This window comes from Rhincodon typus, chromosome 18 (genome assembly GCF_021869965.1).
Source record: "Rhincodon typus isolate 14 chromosome 18, sRhiTyp1.1, whole genome shotgun sequence".
Lineage (NCBI taxonomy): Eukaryota > Metazoa > Chordata > Chondrichthyes > Orectolobiformes > Rhincodontidae > Rhincodon > Rhincodon typus.
In genome coordinates, this window is record NC_063349.1 from 26698123 (window position 1) to 26725156 (window position 27034).

Genomic DNA, 27034 nt, shown 5'->3' on the forward strand with positions numbered 1-27034 from the left:
CCCCACACTGACGTACACTTTTCTATTCTCCTACATGTTGAATTGACAGCGAGAGTTCACAACATGAAAGTCAGTTTGGGTACCTGGTGACTGCAGTTTGTCACATGTTCCTCCAGGCATCCTTATCGGTCAGCAGTTTTCAACACCTCAGGACATGCTCTATGGGCTGACAAAGCCCATCCTTTAGATGTAAAATGCATTCAGTGTACAACTGTGTGGATGCAAACCCGGTCACAAGTAATCTTGACTGTTAGTCATTACAGATTGAACATCGTCATCTCAATGAAACAGAAGTAACCGCAGGTGATTTTTAGAAAGTGCCACCTATCAGTGCCACAATTTACAAAAACAATCCAAGATTTCTGGGGTTGCACATGTGCACAGAACTGATTTGCTCACCTTTAACTGTAAATATTTGCCAACATGCTGTTATACGTAATGCTGCCTTTCCTGGATGTTGTGAGGGTTGAAGGAGGGGTGGGGGACAAGGTATTAATAGTCATAAAGCAATTAAAATCTTCCATTGCATATGAACAACATGGTTTGTACTGCATTGATTGAAATAAGGTCTCTGTCAAAGCGACATCTAAACCCATTCCTTGACCCTCCTTGTCAGAGTATTCCATGTCCCAGTATCCATTTGTGAGAGATGTGAAAGCTGCTCATGTTACTGAGGACCTGGTCTGTTTCTGATGTTTCCTACGCAGGCTCATCGGAAGCCTGACATTGTTATTGTCACTCTTTCTGCAGCACTAAAAAGGCACAGAGAAATTGAGGAGGAACGGATGTGCCGCCAGCCCAGCATGAGTAGCAACCTCCAGGCACTGCCAAACAGCCTCATGATGAAAAGGCTGCCATAGAAGATCCCATCAGAATGCAGAGGAAGTATAGCAGGCCCACGTGTACCATATTCAATGTCATTTCATCTGGCTGAGAGTGATACAGTGTTGATGAGGACTACACAAGTCCCAGAATACCATCACAGAACTGTTCCAATGGCTGGGACCTGTGGCAGGCCATCTTATCCCAGTGGGCATCAAGATGACAGCTGTGCTAAATGTTTGCCCAACAGGCTTTTCCAAGGACCTACAGGGCAGCTGTGTGGATTTCAACCTTTGATACACAAGCGTATCAACACTATTTCTGATGCAATTTGTGCCAGATCACCCTGCTTCATCTCATTTCCCCACAATGAAGTCAGTGCTGCAGCTCAGGCATTTAGCCTTACCAATAAATCTGGCTTCCCCATGTGCAAGGTGCTATCAACTGTACACATGTTGCATTGAGAGCACTATATCATGTTGGAGCAGATTTCAACTGAAAAGGATTCCATTTCAAGTGCCAAGTTGGTCTTAGCTCTTTGATACACCTTTCCAGACTTTCCAGTGCACCAATGCAATGTTAAAAATGCCTCTCATTTATTCAAATGCAAGCAATCTGTGTCATAACTCATGGACAGAATTTTCTCAGTGCATGATAAACATGGGCAAGTGCAAGTCAATTGGCAAGATATGGCGAGTTTGTCAGAAATGAGATTCTTGAAGTTGAGAAAAGCAGGAAAAGTGGGCATGTAGTGGACATTGAAGAGCTTGGAATTAGTAGAAGTGTCCCAAGGAGGAACATTTCAACATATAAATCATTTGTGATCATAAGTACCAAGTCTTAGAGGCCCGAACCAGGTACCCTGGGAGCTGATGTGATGCCATTATCCTTGAGAATTCTCATGATCCTGCTGCATTTCAAGGGCTGAACGTCTTGGAAGCATAGAGAGCAGGAGACAAGGGCTACCCTCTGAAACCATGGCTGATGATTCCATTATGCAATCCTCTGACTGAGGGTCAAGTATAGATACAATGCAGCCCATAATGGAACAGAAAATAGGCTTCCTGAAGATAGGGTTCCAATGCTTCGGTTGGTCTGGGGAGCCTTAGCATACAGTCCAGACAACATATGCCGCGTAACTGTGTACCGTTCCAGAGCAGGAAACATGTGGATGTGGTGGACATTGAAGAGCTGGGAGAGCAGTAGAAGTCTCCCAAGGAGGAAGACAAGGATCTAGAACCAGATGAACATCACCTTCAGCATAACAGAGCATTGAAGTGGTTGATGCAACAAATCAGACAAGACTTAATTGAGGCACAGTTCCAATAGATGTGAACTGGATGCAGATTTGTTAAATGGTCCAAAGGCAGGCAGTCCTTGTCTGTTCCCAGAAGCAAATTCAGCTTCTCGTAGCTTTTTCTTCACTTTTGCAGTTGCTGAATAAAAGTGAATGCTTTCAACCATCGGAAACCCTTCCAGTATGTAACGAACAAACATTGAACAGTAAGATGCTGTTCAGTTATGCTGAGCTCTGAGCAAACAGCTGCACTCCCTTAGACATGGTTTTAAGATAGCATAATGCTAAGAATGGATAACTTGTGTAGCTTGGTTCGTTTTACTTCAGTTACAATGATTGTCAAATCAGACAGGTACTGTTAAATAGCAATACTTTTACTAATGTGACCTGTATTTGCAATGAAATGTCAGCTACGCCACCTACATGCCCTCCCACCACAAGCAATGTGAAAGGCAGCTGCTGGCTGATAGCACTTGAACGGAGGCACAGCCAGGCTTTTAAAATGGAACTGGCATCAGGAATTCTGGGGCACCCCAACAGTGGTGAGTATTTCTTACCATTGCTGAGCAAAAGGTTGCACAAGCCAGGAGCTATAGAGGTGTTTAGCATAACTAATGAGGCAAGCCATGGAGAACAGCATGAAAAAACTTGAGAGGGCTCAGTGAGAGAAACCTTCCATGAAACATGCTAAAGTGAAGTAAATACAGCTTGATTGAGGAGAGCTTGAAGCCAACTGGAAAGTATTGTTATCTCTCACCAGAATGGTGAGTTGAAAAATCAATACCCGTGCTATGCCCAAGGTCATCCAAAAACGTAAAAAGGCTTTTTTTGTAAATACTCAGAGTTCCTTCCCCACTTTACCTGCCTTTCAGACTCAAGTTAATGGAAAGCACAGATCAGGTTATTGTACTTAATAAGAATTATTTAGAGTCATAGAGCTGTACAGCACAGAAACAGACTAGATATCTTAAATTAATCAAGTCCCATTTGCCACCATTTGGCCCATATCCCTCTAAATCCTTCCTATTCATATGCCCAGGCAGACACAATGTTGTAATTGTACCAGCCTCCATCATTTCCTCTGGCAGCTCATTCCATACATGCACCACCCTCTTGCCGCTTAGGTCCCTTTTAAATCTTTCCCCTCTTACCTTAAACCTATGCCCTCTGGCTCTGGACTCTCCCACCCTGGAATAAGTCCTTGGCTATTTATCCTATCCATTGCCCCTCATGATTTTATAAACTTCTATAAAAGGTCACCCCTCAGCCTCTGACCCTCCATGGAAAATAGCCCCACCTTATTCAGTGTCTCCCTATAGCTGAAACCCTCCAACCCTGGCAATATCCTTGTAAATCTTTTCTGAACCCTTTCTAGTTTCAAAACATCCTTCCTATAGCAGGGAGACTAGAATTGAACACAGTATTCCAAAAGTGGCCTAACCAATGTCCTGTACAGCTGCAACATGACCTCCCAACTCCTATACTCAATGCAATGATTTATTACAAGCAAATAGATTGAAGTTACAGGTAAATAATTATGAACCATCGAAATACAACTTGACTGATTAAAACTCCAATCCTGTTGTAATCTTCCCCTTACATACACACAAACAATATAAATATGGGTGAAGTAGCTGGAAATATCTGGGAAATTAATAACTGGGAAAGCAGTTTAGTAGTCACAGTTCACAGCATCTGCTTCTCAGTCTTCCTTCTCTGGATGATTTCACTGTTTTACATGAGGTACATGGTGACTGGCTCTCAATTACAAAAGAGATTTTCTGGACTGAGTACAAATTTGGGGAGGTGATGGCCTAGTGGTACTATCACTTGACTGTTAGTCCAGAGACTAACATCGCCGGGGAGGCAATGGTCTGGGGTATTATCACTCAGCTGTTAATCCAGAGACCCAGATAATGTTCTGGGGGCCTGGGTTCGAATCCCACCACATCCTTTAGGGAAAGAAACTGCCATCCTTACCTGGTCTGGCCTACATGTGACTCCAGACCCACAGCAATGTGAGTGACTCAACTGCCCTCTGGGCAATTAGGGATGGGCAATAAATGCTGCCTAGCCAGCGACACCCTCATCCCCTGAATGAATAAAGGAATTATAAAAAGTCTTTGACTCATTTAATTAGAAGTCAGAACTTATAGCAATTGTTGAAGTAACTGATGATAACTGGTTTTCTTCAGGCTTAAAGTGGATTTTACTGCAGAGAACAGAGAGTCACTGATTTTGATAGAGACCTGATGGCTATTTCCTCTCTAGTCCACAGCCTCAAGCTGTTCAGCTACTTGAGAACCAATCACAGTTGTTGACAGGCAGAAGGCCTGTTATCAATAGTTGGTCACTAGTTCACAAACCAATCAGCTATTTGTTGCTGGTTTAACTTCCATTTTTACACGCATTGGCTCCAGCTCACCTGCACCTTTTCCTACTACTGCTTGAACCAGCAGCTGTGTAAAAATACCAATAAATGAATGTCAGGTTACTTTATTTCAAAAACAAGGAGTAATGCTTGGCTTTATAATGGTTTCATTTTCCTATTTCTGTCCACAACTAAAAATACAGAAAAGTAAAAAGACATAGTCTTTAAAGAATGCTGAGGAAAATTAATAATTGGATGTTCATTCTCAGATCTCTCATCTTGTCAAACTGCCTGGCCATAACATGTTTTTGATCTACAAGTGGCTATATCCATCCTTTGGACAAATATGCTGTGTTGGTGGAACACCCCGTCCTCACACACATATCAGCTGCCCAGATGGGAAGAATACAGAAGCATATGTTGAGATTGATCATAGAAGTCAGGAGCAGTCATGTGTGGGCAACAGTTTTCAAGTCACAAAGCTCAATTCTACTAAGAAGGAGGAGTGAATTTTTTTTTCTTTATTCATTCACTGGATGAGGGTGTTGCTGGCTAGGTAGCATTTATTGCCCATCCTTAATTGCCCAGAGGGCACTCAAGAGTCAACCACATTGCTGTGGGTCTGGAGTCACATGTGGGCCAGACCAGGTAAGGATGGCAGTTTCTTTCCCTAAAGGACATTAGTGAACCAGATGGGTTTTTCCTGCCAATCAACAATAGATTCATAGTCATCATTCTTAATTTCAGATATTTATTGAGTTCAAACTCCAGCATCTTCCATGGTGAGATTTGAACCTGGGTCCCCAGAACATTACCTGGGTCTCTGGACTAATAGTCCAGCGATAATGCCATTAGGCCATCACCTCCCCAGATTTGTACTAAGTCTAGAAAATCTCTTTTGTAAACTGCCTAATTTCAGAACTAGTTACACCAACATGCCCAAAGCTCTCAACTCACCTCAGAAACATATCTAAATTCAACCCTAAAATGCAGAATGAAACCTTAGCAATGCAGTCCTCTTTCTTACATGGTTCAGGTACTCATTGAAGGAATAAAATGATGAATTTCATATATACTTCAGTTGCAGTAACATAGGAATGAAGAATAGGTTTTTAATTTTACTATAATTTTGATTCAACATTACGTTCCTTTTAACATCCTATCCACAACTTCCCTGGTCCCTGCTGAATTTCTTTCTTACTACATGAATGTTACTTTTTTCATGGCTTTAAGACTACATGCAAACTTTTCAATGCAAGCCACACTAGACCTTAGCCTTCAGGCTGCGAATATGTTTCCTGAGTAAAATATTATAATCATAAAGAAGTGCCATTCAACACTCACAGAATCATAAAACCCCCTAAAGTGTAGAAGCAGGCCATTCAGCCCATCAAGTCCATGCTGGCTATCCGAAGAGCATCCCTCCCAGACCAAACCCCCTACCTTCTCCCTGTTCCTGTATTTACCATGGCTAAGCCTCCTTGCCTGCACATTCCTGTGCAATTTGGCATAGCCAAACCACCAGACCTGCACATCTTTGGACAATTATGTAGATTGTAGGAGAAGCATTTTGGGATAGCCTCATAATTGGGGACAGGACCTCCAGTCTGCAGAGGTATAATTTTTTCTAATGGAATCAGGAGTGGCCATTTTCCTCCTAGCACAAGAAAAATTAATAAAAACAAAAACATCACTTAATGGCATCACCTCCCTTAGGTGAACCTGGCAAGAAAGTCCCAGCTACTTTATCTACTCAAGCCCACTGTTACAAAAGCAGTTGGGTATAATTACACCATCAGAACCTGACCTGAATGGTTAAAGATGTAGCTAACCTGACGATGAATGAAAACGACAGATCCTAAAAGTCTCCAAGTGCCACCCTGTCGATCCACATGCAGCATCCGTAAGATCTGAAGGAAACGAATACCCCTGAAAATACAGAATAGAATCAATACTACGAGAAAATTAAACATTTAAAAAGTTGTTTTAAAAATAGTGCAACTAAACTTCTAATGTTTTAAAATTATGTTCAACAAATCAAAGTCTATCCCAGTTTAGTTTTTGCTGCAGGTGCATCAAGAAAATAGGAAGATAAATGGGATGTTGGCCTTCATTACAAGGGGGCTACAGCACAAGAATATGGAAGCCTTGTAGAAGTTTGGGTCATATCAAAGGCCTCCAAATTTCAGAAATAATATGTGTGCTTTGAAATTACTGCACAGGCTCCCTAGCCTAGTTTCTGGAATGAGAGGTTTCTACCGTGATGGTAGGTTGAATAAATGGGGGTTTTGAAGAATAAGTCATCATGTCATTTAAACATACAAGATTTTGAAGGGGTTTAACATGGTAGACTCTGGAGTTGCTTGAGGAATCAAGAAAAAAAAGATGTAATCTCAGCATAAGTGATCCATCACCTGTAACGGAGATAAAATAGGAGGCATTTCTTCACCTAGAAGGTTGTGAATGTTCAGAATTGTCTATCACAGAGGAACGTGGATGCTCCACTACTTAATATATTTAAAGCCGAAACAGACAGATGTTTAGTCTCTTGGGGAGTCAAGGATATAGCAGCTGGGAGGAAAGTGTATTGAAACCGATCAGCCTCAATTGTATTAAATGGTTGTGCGAGCTTGAGGAGCCCTACGGTCTACTCCTGTTCCTATTTGTTATGTTCTTTTGTTGTTACTTATTAACAATTTACCATGCCATTGATAAATCAATGTTGTATTAAATAAATAACTGCTTCAAGTGATTTTTCTGCCTCTCAGGCTGTTAAAAAGAACAGGCATACAAAAAGAACAATACAAGCTAAGCAAATTTGGAGATCACAATTATTCAAACATTAGATTGCAAACACAATATTTATTTGTAAATATTCCAAAGATTTTACAATTTGGCCCAACATTAATATGTATCTCACTATAATTTTATATATACTATTCCAAATATTACCACATCTCTCAGCCAAGCAGGACTCCACTCTACTGAATCTTAAAATCTAATTGGTCTAATGGACTAGAAATAAATTGTGTCTGTTGTCTATTCATTTTAATTTATAAATCTGCAGAGAAATACCTGATGGCAGATGTGGCAAACACCTGACCATTTGATCCGACACTGAGCACTATAATGGATGCAATCACTACAATCAGATCTGCAAGTCAAAAATCAAGCATGCTGATTAGTTTCGAATATGACATGATAAGGGATTATGTTAATCTTTTCAAGATCATGGCTGAAAAAACTAATACATTGATGGCAAACACACAAAAACAACACTTGGATCAATCTTCAAATTGCAATTCCAAACCACTGTTGGTTTGTAGTTTCTAATTTATTTCAAACTCAATGAAAATTCTAAATTATAAGTTGTAAAAACATCTACAGAGCTTCATGTTATATAATTCCCTATAGCAGTTCAAAGAGCAGTTAAGAAATCTGTCTCCGTGTTCTTCTGTGACTCAGGAATGGCCTGTTTTCATGCTTCTTTTAGATTTATTATCTTTACCAGGATAACATTACTGTGAAAGCATTTAGTGTATTCAAAACTTTATTCTACATTATTCAACTATTCCAGATCCATCACTAAGCTATTCCCATAAATGTAACAATAAAGCTATACTGATTTGCAGTTTTATTAAAGATATTTTCACATTGTTGCAAAGTTAGATACTTGCACAGAACCTCAAAGTTCTGCCTGACAATTATTTCAATGAAGTATAGTTGATTTTAACCTACACAGACTGTTAAAGTTAAGGTGGTTGAAAGAAAATAATGAAATCCTCACCTATAATGGAAATAGGTTTCCTGGCAAACCGGATCCTTCCTTTAACACCAACATATTTACTTCTGCAGCCTGCAGACCACAATCGTACCATATATTCAGCACCAAAAAAAACTACTAACACAATTTCCTAAGTGGAAAACAAAAAGAATTGTTGAGAGCAGACTAAAACTGTTTAAGCTGAAACAGAGAAATCATTGCTTCTGTATAACAGACTAAGGCTCAATACATTGTTAGAGTATTTTAACAGTACTTAACCACTTACAAGCTCAAATTGCTGTCAGAGTGTTTCATGAGAATAAATTGCTCTGTTAATATTGCCAAGAACTATTTCCAGGTTTAATTCTAGGCAGTAGCCTTTATACATTTCCATATGCCAATACTTACAACGGTGGACAGATTGGGATGATTAATTTTATTTTAAGACCAAGCCACAAGATACATTGTTTTTAGATTACCTTAAAAAATGGTTAAAAAATGATCTGAGCCAGATACATTGGAACCAAAAGTTGGCAGGCAGAACAGTGCAATGATACAATGGCTTTAAGAGATGTATTTTGATCTTTTTTTTAAATGAAGAAAGATTGTGACAAGGTGGTTTCTCGCTCTGCTGATCCATTAGTCTTTACTTTGCTCATCAAATTTTCTGCAAATTACATTTCTCAATCTTTACATTTCTTTCAATTCCACTTATACTTTACATGTGTGTTAATTAGCATTTTACAATTTTTTTTCTTTTTTGGTCCAATCAAGCTTTCAATTTGTTTATTGCTTAAATTTTTTTGTAATAATCTTCCAGGGTGAAATCTTCCTTTTTGAAGTTTAAGCATGATGGTGAGCATGTTGGATAACATCATTTCTCAGCTCATTATGCAAATAAGATATTGTACGAGTTCTCAGCAAATCACACGGCAAGCAAGCTAGAAGCTTTTGCCATTGGCAAGATATTTTCGCTTCAAAAGGTCTAGTGCCATATTTAAAGACCAGCTGAATAGCACTTCAATTGCTACAAGCTAAGAGCATCCCTTCATCCTGTCCTGGTCATTCCTATAGCACAAGCAATACCAGCAAAAATGCATGTTGGCTCTTTACTGTTTAATGGGCTCACAGAAAGACCACACAGGCACTTCCCAGTGAAGAGAATCAAAAGGCCGTTACATCACACCCGTCCAGCCTGCACACAGGTAACAGCACAAGTCAGAGGAGTCGGACCCCATAAACGGGATGTCAAACTGGTATGAGAATAGTTCAATAATCTCCTGTGCTCCATAAGGCTAAGAGGTTAGGGGAAATCTGCTACCTTACAGGGCTATCACTAATTCAAAAGTTGCCACTGCAAATTCATCTCACAAATGGTCTATGGCTACATTCCTCAGCATCATATGTCTATTCAAGGGCTCACATGCAACTCATATTCTCAAACTACTAACCCTCCTCTGTGCTTCCTACTCAGTCGCTAAGGAAACCTCAGACCCCGCAAATTCATACATGCTCATACAATGCTTCTGCACCATTCCCATCACACGCAATCCTTGCCTTTGTCTCATCGCTATAAAACTGGCAAGATGGGTCGAGATGGCCAAGACTAGTGTGGAATGAGGGTGATGCAAATGAAGTCACTCATTCCCTGTGAGAAAAGGATCACTGAGCTGGCTAGGGAATACTAGGTCCATTACTGTAGTGATGCGGAGATACCAACGGGCCAACACAGCCATTGTGATCTGTTCTTCTTGGTTAAGCTCCATGCCAACATATTGCTGCATCTAATTTCCATTTATCTTTGCCAACTGATTCTTTCTCATCTCTTCCACAGGCACCCTGGAATTCTTGACTAGGAAGAGCCCACAGTCCGAGTCCCTCTGTACATGATGCTTCTGAGGAGGAAGTCTATGAAACCTTAGAAAATGCACCTGCTGCTTCTCCAGCAACGTAGGGACTGTCATCTAGGTGGATATTCTAGCTAGGTTAGATTTGATGTTACAATCTGGTGAGCACATCATTGATACAGGTCCACAGCCAGTGGAGTAACACCCCAGGTGTCTGATACACAAGGCTGCTGAAGTCCAGGCAGCTGCTTAGTCCCAGGTAGATAATGAGTCTCTGAAATCTGCCAGAAGTGGCATGGTAAACCTGAAGAGTCCTTTGCCCATCTATCAGGCAGGTGTGCTATAGACGGTAAGCTAGAACAAAAGGTGGCGGAATCTCTCCACATTCTCACTACTAGGGTGGTTCCACCATGTGAGCACTTGGCTGCCTTCCTGTACAGGGTTGTGGCGACATTGTCAACCCAGCTCCAGCAAAGTACACAACGGCTGCTGAATTTGTGCTCAAACGTGCTTTCCATCACTTTACTCTTGGGCACTCAGCATTGACTGATTTTAGGAACTACAACGGAAGTTGCTGGAAAAGCTCAGCAGGTCTGGCAGCATCTGTGAAGAAAAAAATCAGTGTTAAACGTTTCGGGTCCGGTGACCCTTGCTCAGAATTTGACTGATTTCAACCTCACTTCTCTCAAGAAGGGTGGTGCCAGCAGGCACCCACTGGGAAAAGAAATGACAGTCAGGCAGCCCTACAGCTGCTTCTCAGGAGACTACAGGAGGTGTCCCGCAGCTCCTCTTCCTTCTATCTGTGACCGTAAGGCCTCCAACGGTCAAGCCAAGAATGCTGAGAGTGGATGTTGGCAGGACACTCTTAGCAGGGTGGGATATTTCAGCTGAAACATGCCACGGGATAATTGCCTAAGTTTTCAGCATCAACAGGGCATATCACATAGCAGGATCCCTTCATCCCAGCTGTGAATGTCAGTCCTGCACTAGCTGTAATGAGAGGGAGAGGAAGTATAAAGGCTCTAAAGGCACATCAATGGCATTGGGTCTGCACTTTGGTAAATATATGTTCACTTCCATTGTTATAAGATCTGCCGTACATTTACTATCCTAATAGCAATGAATGAAGTGGAACAATTTAAAAAGGTGTCGAGCATTTTTAACCAGCAAAAGGATTTGCTGTGTTTCAATTGTAAACATTTGTTCATCTCTCATAATCACCCATGTGGGAGACTGACGACAGCCTCACCATCAGTGAACCCCACAACTATAAGTAGGGGATTGCAGCCAAGGTTCTACAGATGAATGCCGTGAGACAGAGGCTAAAATAAAAATGGTAGAATGTGTGATGCTTCTGGCATTCAGAAACGCAAAGTTTATCCTATGCCTCAAACAAATCTAATAGGCAATTCGCATGATCAGATTTCTTCATTGAACACTGCTCTGGAGTAAACAAATGCAGCCCACTGCACTTTAAGTGGTGTCAAACATGATGCCCAGGCAGAGTGAGGATAGATTGAAGACTCACAGCACCCTAAAGCACCTGTGCATTGAAGGGAAAGTAGTGAAATGCTTAGGAGTAAAATTCTCAGGACGACTGACAACTTGGTAATCCTCATGAAAGTACATTCCTTCTTTTGACTGAAGAAGGGTCCAGACCTGAAGCGTCAGCTTTCCTGCTCCTCTGATGCTGCCTGGCCTGCTGTGTTCATCCAGCTCTACACCTTGTTATCCCTCTTTTGTCTCATGTGTACCATTTTAGTGCAGACACAGAAAAAGTGATCTCTGCATCAGAGATTCATTACAAGCATTGGTCAAGAACAAAGTTTGCACAGAGGCATTACCTTACAAAAAATTAAAGATCAGATCTCATCAGGAGAACTGAATGTTTTGTCACACAGGCATACTGAACAATAAAACAAGTACATCTGTTATCAATGCAGAATACACCACCCAGAGGGATGTCTGCCAGGTGCTCAGATGAAATTAGAACTTGCAAGTAGAAAATCACTACCCAGATTAGACATCCTGGAAAGGTGGAGCTATAAGATTTTCTCTGGCTTCTTGGACTTTCCAGTTCATTGTCCTGTCTTCCTCTTTGTCACGCCTCCTGGAGAATGTCCCTTCGATCTTACTTCCTGATACTCAATATGACTGTAGTGGGCCAATACTCAATTTTGGTATGTGTCACCATATTTAACATCAATAGCACTATCTCAAAACATGTTTCAACACTTAAATTCATTTCAATTACTAGTGCTTAAGCCAGAGCTGTCTAGGTCTATGTTAGTTGAATTTGATTATTTATAGGCTATGAGTTAGTGTTCAGAATAATAAATCTTTTCTTTAGTCCCTGGGACTGACGACCAGGCAGAAAAGGCACATTCAAACTAGTATGTACATAAGATCCGCTTCCAAGATACCTGGTGACAAGTAGCTCAAAATAAAACCAAGCCACAAAATGTTAATATAAATGCAAAATAAGACAATGACTAATTTTTAATCCATGTTACACTGATACTATTGGATCCAATAGTATTCTTGAGGAAATTTTAGTATATCCATATTTTTCTAGATCTTGAGCTGTTGGCAGTTGGAAGGAGAGCGGGCAGACATTTCTTATACGCCTTTACTTCTTCTTAGTATTGGTTTCTTTACAATAAAAGGTGGTTGTAGTTGTTGGAGGTCAGTCATCTCAGCTCCAGGACATTTCTGCAGGCGTTCCTCAGGGTCGTAGCCTCGGCCCAATCATCTTCAGCTGCTTCATCAATGACCTTACCTCCACCCTAAAATCAGAAGTGGGGATGTTTGCCAATGATTCCTTAGATACTGATGTAGTCCATGTTTAAATGCAACAAGATCTGGGCAATATCCAGGTTTGAGCTGACAAGTGGCAAATAACATTCATGCCACACAAATGCCAGGGAATGACGCCTCTAATTACAGATAATCTAACAATCATCACCCCTTGACAGTCAGTGGTGTTACCATCACCGAATCCCCACTATCAACATCGTTGGGGTCACCATTGATTGGAACCTCAACTGGATTTGCCACATAAACAAACACAGTGGCTACAACAGCAGGTCACAGGCTAGGAATCGTACAGTAACTAATTCACCTCCCAACTCCCCAAAACCTGTCCATCATTTACAAAGCACAACCAGCAGTGTGATGGAATATTCCCCACTTGCCTGGATGGATGCAGCTCCAACAAAGGTCAAGAAGCTTAACAGTGTCCAGGACAAAGTAGCGCATTTGCAACACCACATCCACAAGCATCTACCCCCTCCAGCATGGGCACTCAGCAGTGTACTATTTACAAGGTGCACTGCAGAAATTCACCAATGATCCTTAGACAGCACCTTCCAAACCCATTACTAATTTCATCCAGAAGGACAAGAGCAGCAGATACAGGAGTTCCTTTCCAAGCCATTTACTACCCTGACTTGGAAATACATTGCCATTCCTTCAGTGTCACTAGGTCAAACTCCTGGAATTCCATCCCTCAGGGCATTCTGGGCCAAGTTACAGCAGATGGACTGTAGCAGTTCAAGAAGGCAGCTCACCATCACCTTCTCAAGGGCAACTATGAATGGGCAATGAATGCTGGCCAGCCAGTGATGCCCACTTCCCAAGAGTGAGTAAAAAAAACTGCAGATTTCTAAGAAATTTTTAGAGCAGTATTCAGCCAATGCATCAAAGTTTTCCTACCAATTTAGAGAAGCATTTGTTTTATTTCAGAATTCCAGCATCTACAAAATGTTTCTTTAGTGTTTCCTAGCAATCGAGTGCCTGTATTTGTCAACAGTATTAAATTTCTTCATAGGTTGAAAGGAGCAACCTATTAATTTATGTCATTTGAATTACCAACCAGAGCAAAGATGCAAAAAGTCTTCAACCCACACTACAAATTCTTATTGTAATAGACTCTAAATTCTGTTAATTAAAATCTGTTTTAGAAGACTTGATTGTAACTTACAAGTCTGCATGTATCAAATTGCATTCAATTACAGTATCGAATTGTTTCCAGTGATAGCAAGTTCGTAATGCAAGGACAAAAAAAATTCAAATTTCAGAATTTCATGACAAACTGCAGCTTTATCTGCAATGCATATATCCAACAACAGCAAAGAAACTAACTCTCAATACAGGCATAATCAATCCTTTCATTGTATTATTTCGTCAAAATTTAAAAGTATTTTCAATCACTAAAAATGTCTTCTCTTGTTGAATTATAACTACACAATCTGACATAATCACACAATTGAAAAGTAATTGAGTGGAATATTCCCAACCCCTAAACAACGTGGGCAGTGGTGAATCGGTTGGTAAAATAAGCAAGAATGGAAAATGAGACACTGAACATTGTGAAAAATAATCTGACTGTCCACCAATAACTATTGCATTAACCTCATTATTAATCAAGCTTGCCTCATTTCAACACATTTTCCTATTTTCCCAGGTAGTGGAGAAAAACTGGATGGCAAAAATTCCTGATATGAAAGTACCAGTGGGTACTTGTCAGCTGTAACTTTCTCGTGGTTTTTCCAAGAATCCATCTTGGCCAGCATTCCCCAACAGCTCAGGTCCATGGGCAGTAACTGCTGACACTTTCTGTCCACATGGATTGGTATCAGCAAAGCACAAGCCTCACTACATCCTGGCACATCTCACATTCATTTACAATACAATTCACCACTTCAGTACTGCACTTAGACTGGAAGCAGCTATTTGCAGCTAAGTCTACATTTGGAAAGTAGAATTCCTTAAAAGTAGTTTAGTGAGAATTCATGGCCAGTATGTTCCTCTAAGAATGAGGGGCAAGGAATATTAAGTGATACGGAGAGCTTAGTAAAGGAAAAAAAGAAGGAAGCATATGTCAGGTACAGTGCATTAAAAACAAAGGAGGCCCTTTCAAAGCTAAGAGGGTTTAGAAGCTTGCTTAAAAAGGAAATTAGGAGGGCAAAAAGGGCCACAAAATACCTTTGACAGATGGGATCAAGAAAAATCCCAAGGCTTCTTATAAGTATATTAAGAATAGGAGGATTCCCAGGGAAAGGATGGGATCCATTAGAGACTACAGGGGCAACTATGCATGGAGCCAGTGGATGTGGCTGAGATCTTAAATAATTACTTCTTATCTGTGTTCACAGAGGAGCACAACATCATAGTTTGGGATTTCGGTTAGGATAGTGAGGTTTTAGAACACAATAAGATTAATAAGGAGAAAGTATTAGATATTTCAATGGGCATACAGGTGCACAAATCCCCAGGGCCCGATGAAATGTATCCCAGGCCACTATGCAAGACAAGAAATGAGATTGCCGGGGCCCTGGCGAAGATATTTAATACTTTGCTGGCCACAGGTGAAGTGTCAGGTGACTGGTAGATATCTAATGTGGTTCCTTTATTCAAGATGGACAGCAGGGATAGGCCAGTTAATTACTGACCAGTTACTTTGATGTCAATGTTGGGGAAATTATTGTAAAAACTAATGAAGGACAGGACTAATCAACACTTGGAAAGGCATGGATTGCTTAGTGTTGGTCAGTATGAATTTGTTAGATGGAGATCCTAACTGACTAATTTAATTGAGTTTTTGAAAAAGTGACTAAATATATTGATGAGTGTAGTGCAGTTGATGTGATTTACATGGATTTCATTAAGGCCTTAGACAAGGTCCCACATGGAAGGCTGGCCCAAAAGGTAACAGCCCATGGGATCCAGGCAAGTTTGGCAAATTGGATCCAAAATTAGCTTGCAAATACGAGGCAAAGGGTGACAGTGGAGGGTTCTTTTTGTGAATGGACACCTGTAATAGCAGTGCACCACAAGGTTCAGTACTGGGACAGTTGTAGTTTGGCATTTTCTTTAATGACTTGGATGTGAACGTAAAAGGTATAATCAGTTAAGTTTGCAGCTGACACAAAAATTGGTGATGCTGTTGATAGTGAGGAGGATGGTCTCAGGCTAAAGTCTGATATTGATCTGCTGGTAAATTGAGCAGAGCATTGGAAAGTGGAATTTATCTTGATATGTGTGAGGTGATGAATTTTAGGAAGTTCTAATAAGGGAAGAGCATACAAATTAATGGTAGGTACTGATGTACAAAGGGACTTTGGTGTACAAATCCCTGAAGGTGTCAGCACAGGCGGACAGGGTGATGAAGAAGGCATATGGCATGCAGGCTTTAATTAGGTAGAATATAGGAGCTAGAAAATCTTGTTACAAATTTATAACACGTTGGTTAGGCCACAGTTGGAATATTGTGTACAGTTCTGGTTGCCACACTATCAGAAGGACATGAAGGAACGGAGAGGAGATTCACCAAGATGTTGCCTGCAATGAAAAATCTCAGTTATGAAGAGAGACTGGACAGGCTGTGCTTGTTTTCCTTGGAGCAGAAATGTCTGAGGGGGAATCTGGTTGAGGCATACAAAATTATGAGAGACATAGACAAAGTAGATTGTGAGAATCTCTTCCCCATGGCAGATGTATCTAAGTCCAGATGACATGAGTTTAGGCAAGGAACAATGGTATAGAAGAGATCTCAGACTGAATATTTTTAACCCAGAGGTTGGTAAAATTAGGGAACGTGCTGTCTGAGAGGGTGATAGAGCCACTAACTGTTGCAAAATTTAAGAAACATCTGGATGAGTACTTAACATGCTGGGGCTTAGTAGGTTATGAACCAAGTGCAGGTAATGGGATTAGTGCAGTTTGGTGTCTGTTAGTCGGCATGGATATGGTACAGCCAAAAAGCTGTTTCACTGTAACACCTCAAATTGTGATGTTGCTGCTAAGCTGCTTTGTGTGCAATGACAGGCACCCATCCCATGCATCATAATACAGCATGTGGATATGGACTGCTTCAGTATCTGAGGAATCACAAATGGTACTGATCATTGAGCGACCATCAGCGAACAACTCCACTTCTGACCTTATAACAGGTGGAAAGTTTTGTGAAGCAGCTGAATGTCACCCCTCAGCGTCCGACACGCGAGGGAAAATAGCCCCAGCCTATTCAGCCTCTCCCTAAAGCTCAAATCCTCCAACCCTGGCAACATCCTTCTAAATCTTTTCTGAACCCTCTCAAGTTTCACAGCATCCTTCCTGCAGCAGGGAGAGCAGAATTGCACATAGTATTCCAAAAGTGGCTAACCAATGTCCTGTACAGTCGCAACTTGATCTATCAACTCCTATACTCAATGCACTGATCAATAAAGGCAAGCATACCAAATGCCTTCTTCACTTTCAAAGAACAATGAACCTGCATGTCAAGGTCTCTTTGTTCAGCAACACTCCCTAAGACTTTACCATTAAGTGTATAAGTCCTGCCCTGATTTGCCTTTCCTAAATGCAGCACCTCACATTTATGCTATTAATGCTATCTGCCACTCCTCAGCCCACTGGCCCATGTGATCAAGATCCCATTGTACTCTGACGTAACTTTCTTCACTGTCCACTATATCTCCAATTTTGGTGTCATTTGCAAACTTACTAACTATACCTCTTATGTTCACATCCGAATCATTTATATAAATGACAAGAAGCAGTGGACCCAGCACCGATCCTCGTTACATTAGAATCATATAATGCAGGAGGTCACCATTTGGTCTAACATTTCTGTGCTTGGTCTTTGAAATAGCTGCTCAATTCAATTCCCCTGCTATAGCATTGGAAATTTATCTTATTCCTTTGTGAACGATACTATTGAATCTAGCTTGATCAGCTTCTCGCCAATACATCAAGAAGAACCGTAATCAGTTATGCAAACAAAATTTTCATCAACCCTCTGTTTATTTTTGCTAATCATCTTAACCTTGTGTCCTCCTGTCGCAGACCCCCATTGCCTGTGAAACAGTTTCAAACATATTTGCTTAAAATTCATCATTTTTGAATATTTCTACCAAACTATTCTGATCTAAAAACAACCACCCCAGTGTCCTGGTCTCTGCATTTAACTGAAGCCCCCATCCCGGATACTGTTCTCTTGATACTAAGGTTATTGCATTCTTCCTAAAGTGTGGTGACCAGGGTTTGATTCAATACTCCAAGTGATACCAATTGGCATTTTATAACATAACCTCATTACTTCTGTGCTCTATGCTTCTATTTATAAAGCCAAGGATACTCTTCTGGAGTAGGCACAGATGTGGCCTCAGAGTAAAGATTGCATGACTGCAAAGATTTTCTGGATCCCATTATCTCTGGGACAAGCTAGAATTGTCAAAGAAAGGGTAGTGGGAGGGAATTGGAGACCTTCTTAACTGCAATTACTGTTCCTGTAATTACAATGAGAGGCTGGTTAACAGGCCAGAGAACAAGGAGGAATTTTCAAAGTGAGGGCTAGGAAGATAATTTAAGTGATTAGCTGTTGGGAGCAACGTGGTTGGACATTTTGGAAGTAAGACGGGGGCATAGTGGTAATGTCACTGGATTACTAATCCAGAAACCCCAGGCTAATTCTTTGAAGACATGGGTCAAATCCCATCAGGGCTGCTGGTGGAATTTAAATAAATAAATCTATATCAAGCTAGAATTAGAATGGTGACCACAACAATATCATCAATATCTTCTGATGTCTGCACTGTTCCACAAGGTAATAGAAAACCCTGCAAGAGTTGCCATCTGCCTACAAAGGTGCTTTCTGTCTTATACTTCCCTTAGCATTACTGATCAGCAGCACATTCACCCACGATCAATTTAGTTGATTTGCTTTTGAAAATCAGGTCAGTGAGAGGGTCACAGCCTAGCTTCTGGCACCAGGTTCCTGATTACATAGTAAAAATCCAGCCCATATTTTGTTTTTAAACAACCTTATTAGCCTGCTCTGACACATTCATAAGATCATAACAATACAAGGACCAGGAGCAGAAGTAGACAATTCTGTCCCTCGAGCCTACACCACTGTTCAATACAATTATGGGTGATCTCAGCTCGATGTCAACTCTACTTTCCTGCCTGCTCTCCATAACCCTTCAATCTGTCTATCTCCTCAGTGTCTCAGCATCCACCACACTCTGGGATAGCAAATTCCACCACTTCATGACCCTTAGAGAAATAATTTCTCATTAGTTTTAAATCAAGTACTTCTTACCCTAAAACAATGACCTCTTGTTCCAGATTGCCCACGTGAACAAACATCGTTTCTACATCTACTTTGTCAATCTTCTTCAGCATTGTATATGCCTCTGTTAGATCTTCCCTTAGTCTTCTAAAATCCAAAGAGTATAGGCCCAAACTGCTCAATCTCACTTCATAAGACAATTCCCTCATTTTTTTTCCACTGACTAGTCATATAGCAGCTTAAGTAGGAGTTACATATGGGAACCCTGTGGAATCCCCATCATAGCACACTTCAAAGGAACTGCCTGAGAAATTAGAGATTTTTGCTGAGCAATTTTTTCTACGCCTGGAACACACCAAAACTCTTCATCTCAATTGGAGACTTTGAAGGGTTGTGCTAAAATTATGGAAATATTGATTCAGGGAAAGAAAGACTGTCAAATACACAGTCTAACTTCCAAGTATCTATTAAACTGACCCCATACTAAGCTCTCATACCCCCAACTATATCGCGCCACCACCCCCCCAACCCCGAATCTGGCCAGGCACTTCTACACCCAACAGCTCTCAAGCCCCCACCCAGCCCTGACTCAGCCCAATCCCACCTCCAACAACCTGGCCGAACCCATCCTCCCATTGCCACTGGACCCAACCCCTACAAACCTAACATCCTGCATCCCTGCCAGATCCAAATTCCTCCCACCCACCCCATCCCTAGGCAATATCACTTATCTTGCCACGTTACCACCTTCCTACTTACCTGGTACCCTATTACCTAACACCCTACCTTCTATTTTTCTGGCATCTTTGCATTCTATTCCTTCCCCATCTGGAACCTTATTTACCTGGCACGTCACCCATCTGGCATTCTATCTCATCCTGAGATGGCACTCTACCCTTGTCTCCCAGCACTCATATCTTGTCTACTTGACATTTGACAGCAACTGTCAAAGTGGCTGTCAGAGCCTTTAAATTTCAGAATACAGCAGCTGATTGCCGTGAAAACACAATTTGAGTTGCCTACCTCTGACAGTTCTGCACTACCAGAGAAAGTAAGACTCTGCATGTTTGAGGGGGCCTTAACCGGAATTTCCACTCAAATGTAGAGATCCTTGGTTTGAAGGAGCTTGCCCTTCCACAGAAAGTCTGGCCAATTATTTCCATTTACCTTCCCTTGAGATTTCCTACGTAACCCTATCGCAGTTTCCACTTCTCCCAGTGATGCTGCCAAGGTTTCAGAATTGTCAGCTTCTGATTAGGCCCTTAATTGAACAATAATCCTCAATTAGGCCAATTAGGAGGTAAAAATGCTCTCAATCCTTCTGCCAAAAACTACAGGCATGGGTCTTGTATTTAGATGTGAAGCCATGGTCTAAAAGCTAGCAGTAAAATACAGATCTTGGGTTTCACTATTTGTGTCCACTTTAAAAGAGTTATGCTGAGGACTAACATTTTTCTTTAATCTAATTGGCCTACTTCTATTGATTTTTCAAATAAACTAAAGAAAACAGCAAGAGTCAAAGTCATAGTTGAGGGCACAATTGTTAATCCCAACAATGCAAACAAACAGTATTAACTTTTGTTAAATCATGCATGAGTTCTCTCTGTTGAACATGACTGCACCATCAGTACCAGATCAAAGGCAGATCACACCACATTGCCTGTTTTCTGCTTAACCGTTTAAAATATGTCAAACATTAACCTACGTTTCCACTTGTCTGGTCTGCTTCACAAATTTCTACAATATAAATGCTTTGCTAAAAATCGACTTTCTTAAATTCATCAACTTTTCCACTTAACTCCATCTTTTAAAATAAGGTGGCCTTAATTTTTACAGTTATTAACATTTTCAATGCAAGGTAGGGATCAAAATTCAAGTTCTGGCCTTAACCACTGCACCACACACGTCCAAATCTTTGCAGGTAGTCCAAAGATCAAAAATACAATTACTTGTGTGTCTGGTTTTCAGCCGGGGGCATTTTTTTCCCAATGTTGCTTCCACCATTAAAACTAGAAGGACAGGCGGGGAAATTTAACTGGGCAGGAAGGAAAAACTGCATTTTTCCAACAGCAGGTTAATGTTTTTCTATTAAGTTCTCAGAAGCTATCAGGCAGGTTGTATTTCCCAACCTTTATGGTCAGGAGAGCGTTTTGCTTTCATTAGCATGTCATGAGTATTCAATCGCACCCCAGCCCACTGGAAATACATTCACAAGCACAATCCTGTCATCAGAAATGGAAAACTCCAATCAAACTGTGAGCATAAAAAGCAGACAAGTACTTGGCGGGGTAGACTTCTTCCTCCAAGTTCTGGTGAGTACACACGTATTCACAAATTAGGTTCCTCCATAATCAAGGTGTTTCTTTGTGCAAATACAATGTTGAGGTGAAGTACCTACACATCAATCAGCTTATGAGAAGCTTTAGTCATGTGTTGTCTCGTTTGTTGTTACTAAAAGTTTCCAGTGTTAGAGGTGTAGACTGACTGCATCAACAAGACAGTCCAAGCAAGGAAGCCACACACTGTCTGAAACTAGCAAACTTGACCGGGACAAGCAAGTAGGGATGAACTTTAAAAGGGGTATCAACTCAAAAGGCCATTCTTTGAGCTTGTGCCCTTGTCCCTTGCAAACCTTTGGTGAAAAGAGGTCAGATGTGTACATTCTCCTAGCTATGATAAAAGATCAGTATCTGAGCAATTGAGTGTTATAGCTGCTTTGATGTGTTTATGCAAACCATGGTACACATACAGGCTCAGGACAACATTCTGTTGATCAGACTGAAGATTTGTGCTTCAGAACTTGCTGCGCCGTGAGCAAAGTTGTTCCAATACAGTAACCATATTGGCATCAACCAAGAATGGGGAAAATTATCTATTTATGTTCTGTTCAGAAAAAGCAGGACAAATTCAACCCAATCAATTATCAGTCCATCAGTCTACTTCCAATCATTAGTAAAGTGATGAAAGAATCATCAACAGTGCGATCAAGCAGCAGCTGATCAGCAATAATCTGATCACTGATGTTCAGTTTGGCTCCTGATTAAGTCATTTAGCTCTTGACCTCACTACAACATTGTCCATCTTTGAATCAAAGAGCTGAATTCCAGAGCTGAGGTGAGAATGACATCAAGGCCACATTTGATCAAGAAGCCCCAGCAAAACCCGAGCCAATAAGAATTTGGGAAAATTCTCTGCTGATTGGAGTCAAACCTAGCACAAAGAAAAATTGTTGTGGATTTTGGAGGTCAGTTATCTCAGCTCCAAGACATCTCTAGAGGGGTTCCTCAGAGTAGTGTCGTAGGCCCAACCATCTTCAACTCCTTTAAATGACCTTACCTCCACCAGAAGGTCAGAATTAGAGAAGTTTGATGATGATTGCACAATACTCAGCACCATTTGTGACTCCTCAGATAGAGAAGTGGTTTATCTGTAATTGCAGCAAGCCCTGTACATATTCAGACTTAGCCCACATGAGTGCAAAGCAATGGCCATCTCCAACAAGAGAGAATCTAACCAATCACCCTTTGGCATTTAATTGTATTACCATCATGGAATACCCCATTAACAACATCTTGGAGGTTACTTTTGATGAGAAATTGACTGGTCCACTCATAGTTACACCATGGCTTCAAACGCAGGTCAGAGGCTAGGGATCCTGCAGGAAGTAACTCACCTCCTGACTCCCCAAAGCCTGTCTACTATCTACAAGACCAAAGTCAGGAGTGTGTTGGAATACTCTCCACTTGCCTGGATAAGTGTAACTCCAATAACATTCATTAAGCTTGACACCATCCAGGACAAAGCACTAGCTTGATTGGTATCACATCCACAAACATTCACTCCCTCCACCACTCATGCTCAGTAAAGCAAGATGTACCATCTACGAGATGAAATTCACCAAGGTTCCTTAGACAGCACCTTTCAAACCCACAATCACTATCCTCACGAAGGACAAGGTCAGCAGGAACATGGGATATATACCACAACCTACAAATTCCCCTCGAAGCCACTCACTCCTGACTTGAAAATATATTACTGCTCATCCAGCGACATTGCATCAAAATCCTGGAACTCACTCCCTAGCAGCACTGTAGGTGTGTCCGCACCAAATGAACTACTGTGTTTCAGGAAGGAAACTCACTACCATCTTCTCAAGGTCAACTAGGAATGGCCCTGCCAGCAAAGCCCATAATTGAACTTTTTTTAAAAATAAGAAGGGCCATACTACTGGTACCAGCAGTGCCACATTGGTGGCTTCAATTAATTGATGGGTATTGAATGCAAATTAGGCATCTGATAGAGACGCCTGACACACAACTTCCTGGGTGACAGTCCTCTTTAATCCAAGAAGGATAAACCGGTGAAACTTGCGTATGCCATATACTGGTTTGACTTGTTTCCTATACCTCAAAATGGAGCTCCAGTAAACCCTGTATGATCACTTCCAAATATTACTGGTTTTTCCCCTGTAGGGTGGCAACCTTACAATGTTAGCTCACATCGCTGGGGATACAGAAATTTGATTAGACAGTGGTACATTGATAGAACACAGATCATTCATTTTCCCATGGCACTGGAGACAGATTCTCTTGAACCAGCCAATGGGCACTGCCCTCCACAGCCACTGCCTTCCTCAGTCAGGTTGGCTTCTTGTAGCCATCAACAGGGAAAATAACTTCCCTTCTCTCCTGGACAGCTTTCAGGAGAATGTCCAAGGAGGCATTGCTAAAGGGTGGCACTACCTTTTGCCAGGTCTCTGACATCTCCTTGACTAGGTGGGTAAGGGATAAACAAAGGTTGAGTAATTCTCCTGGGCTGCAGTAAGTGAAGTACGTTCTCGTTGCCTTTTAAGTATGGTCCCAGGATAGGCCTGGCAGACTTCAGAACTTACTTCCCATAAAAATTTCTCATTTTACCTGGACTGTGAATATGTAATGAACTAAGAGGAACGTAATCACACAGGAAAACCAGACCTAGCCCTGAGAGGAAGTTCTTCCTCCTTTTACACCCACTTCATCTCAGAGAAAAAAAAAATCTACTATATGTTTCAGCCAATATAATTGTCATCAATTGAAAACGAATCCTACTATTGAAATCTATTTTGAGTTACTTTAGGGAGCAGGTTATGATCATGCTTCTGTACAATATCTTTGAGCTTGGGAAAATAGGTCAGTTACAGTCATGTATTTGTATCAATTCACCAACAATATAAATGAAGTGCAATTAATGTGATTTATGAGCCTGTGTTTCATATTTCTTTAAAGTCAAAGCTCAATGTAATTAATTTGGATAATTAAAGTCATCTTCCATTTATTTCAATGAGTTTTTACATACATGGCTGAAGTATTAAAAAATGATAAAAAGGTGAAATCTGAGACAACTTATTGCAGACTTGAAAACAGAACAATAATGTCAAAGTTTTGATAGCGTTTAGGTCATTTAAAGTTCAAGAATGTAGTGTGGGAGGTAGGATTGGCAGGGAGGTTATTGAAAGCCACCACTACCTGTTTATTAACTCACTTATTTTAACTGCTTAAGGCAAAAAAAATCAACTAGATCCTTTCAATAAATGTGCCATTTGTTGCTAATTCTGTACAGGTATATTGTTTAATATTTGAAAGTCTAAAATTTTATTGTGCTAATTATGACCTGACATTAGAACATGCACAAATCAATGTTACAATTTAAGTCATATTAAACTGTGATATGTTTTTTCACAACCACATGTTTACATGCAAGCCTCTTGTGGCACAGTAGAAATGCCACTGCCTCTGAGCCAGGCTTGAGCTCCAGTGTCAACTGCTCCAGAGGAATATCACAACACATCTCAACATGCTGTTGTTGAAAAATATCCACAACTATATCCAAGAATAAAGTACAACATTCTTCCAACATGCTCTGCATTTCTCAGGAAAACTGGTTTGGAATAACCAACCAGAAATGCAAAGCAGCACTGGAGTAGGCAAAAGTTCAAGTGGAGCAGTAATCCAATGATGTTTGCAGCTCAGGAGAAGGTCTGAGCTGTTACCTTCAACACTGGGTATAAATAGCTTATGGTGAATCACTAAAAAAACCAACTCATTGACTCAACTGGAGAGAAACTTCAAAGTGATTCAGCGCAGAGAGATCTGGGTATCCTTGTGCTTGAATCTCAAAATGCTAGAATGCATGTACAGCAGGTAATAAGCAGGGCAAATAGAATGTTGGCATTTATTGCTAAAGGAATGGAGTATAACAGTGGGGAAGTGTTGTTGCAACTGTACAAATCATTGGTGAAGCTGCGTCTAGAGTATTACAAACAGTTTGATCCCCTTACTTAAGGGAGGATGGAGGTAGTTCAGAGAAGGTTCACTAGATTAATTCCAGAGATGAAAAGCTTGTCTTCTGAGGACATGTTGAGCTGTTTAGGCCTACAGAAGCCTGACCATGCAGAAAGAGGCCATTTGGCTCATAAACTCTCTGGAATTTAGAAGAATGAGAGGAGAATTAATTGTGGTACAAGATGCTAAAAGGGGATTGACGGAGAAGATGTACAGCAGATAGATGTTTCCTCTTGTGGGGCAATCTAGATTGAGAGGTCATAGTTTTAGGCTATGAGGTGGCAGATTTAAAACAGAGATGAGAAGAAATTATTTTTCTCAAAGGGTCATGAATTAGTGGAACTCACTACCCCAGAGTGTAGTGGAGTCAGGATACTGAATAAAAATGAGGAGATTGACAGATTTTTAATTAGTAATGGTTGAACAGTTTTGGGGATCAGGCAGGAAAGTGAAGTTGAGGCCAAGATGAGATCGGTTATGATTGCGTTGAATTCCAAAACACACTTCAAAACTTCTCAATTTCCAATGATTATATGTAATTCATAAAATATCACACATCCAGTTATGAATGAAGATAGATTTTTAAAATTTCCTTTTCTTCCCCCACAATAATGTTAAGCAGAGTCTCAGATGCAGATACGTGAATGCAATTTGGGGTGAGTATATCAACAACTGCTCCTGCTCACTTCCTGCTAATTTCCTATTGGGATATGAAGATTGACCCCTATAATTTCACATCAAAACAAAAAGTAGAATAGATACTAGGGCAGACTTTTTCACTGGCCAGACAGTCTTTGTGCCAGCATAGACAGGAGATGTGGACAGGGTCCCTGCAGAATCAACAAGTGAACAACACAACAGTTTCTTCCACAATAAAGGAAATGAACCCATCATCCTTGAAATATATAGAAAAAAGAAAACAGAAGCAGCAGTATGCCATTCGGCCCTTTGAGCTTGCTCCGTGATTCAATGATTGCGGCTGATCATCTAACAATTACAATTTTACAGGTTCCTATCAGACTCCCCACTCATTCTTCTAAACTGCAGTAAAAATAGATCTAATCAATCCAGACTCTCTTCATGAGTCAGTCATGCCATCCTAAGAAACAGTCTGATAAATTTTAGTTCCACTTCTCCCTAAGGCCAGAACATCCTTCCACAGGTTAGGAGACCAAAACTGTGCACAACACTCCATGTGCATTCTCACCAGAGGCCTGTATGATTGCAGCAAGATATCCATTCTCCCATACTGGAATCCTTATGTTTTGAAAGCCAAATGCCATCTGCCTTTGCTGCCTGCTGCACCTGCATGCTTACTTTCAGTGATTGGTGTATGAGGACACTTACGTCTCATTGGGAAAGGGGAGGTTATATAATCTCTCACAATTCAGATAACAATCTGCCTTCCTGTTTTTGCTACCAAAGTAGATAACGTCACATTTATCCACATTATACAGCATCTGCCATGCATTGGCCCACTCACTCAACTTGTCAAAATCACAATGAAGCAGCTCTGTGTCCTCCTCACAGGTCGCTCTCCC

General features: G+C 40.9%; 1 protein-coding gene across 1 annotated transcript in view; it reads right to left on the minus strand.

The window, feature by feature from the left end:
• kcnq1.2 (potassium voltage-gated channel, KQT-like subfamily, member 1.2) overlaps nt 1-27034 on the minus strand; it is a 337327-nt gene that overhangs the window by 262232 nt on the left and 48061 nt on the right. The window contains exons 4-6 of the mRNA XM_048607651.1: nt 8278-8404; nt 7566-7644; nt 6323-6419 (exon numbers count right to left, since the gene is read on the minus strand). Of these exons, the coding sequence (XP_048463608.1) occupies nt 6323-6419; nt 7566-7644; nt 8278-8404 (303 nt within the window). The remainder of the gene's footprint in view (nt 1-6322; nt 6420-7565; nt 7645-8277; nt 8405-27034) is intronic.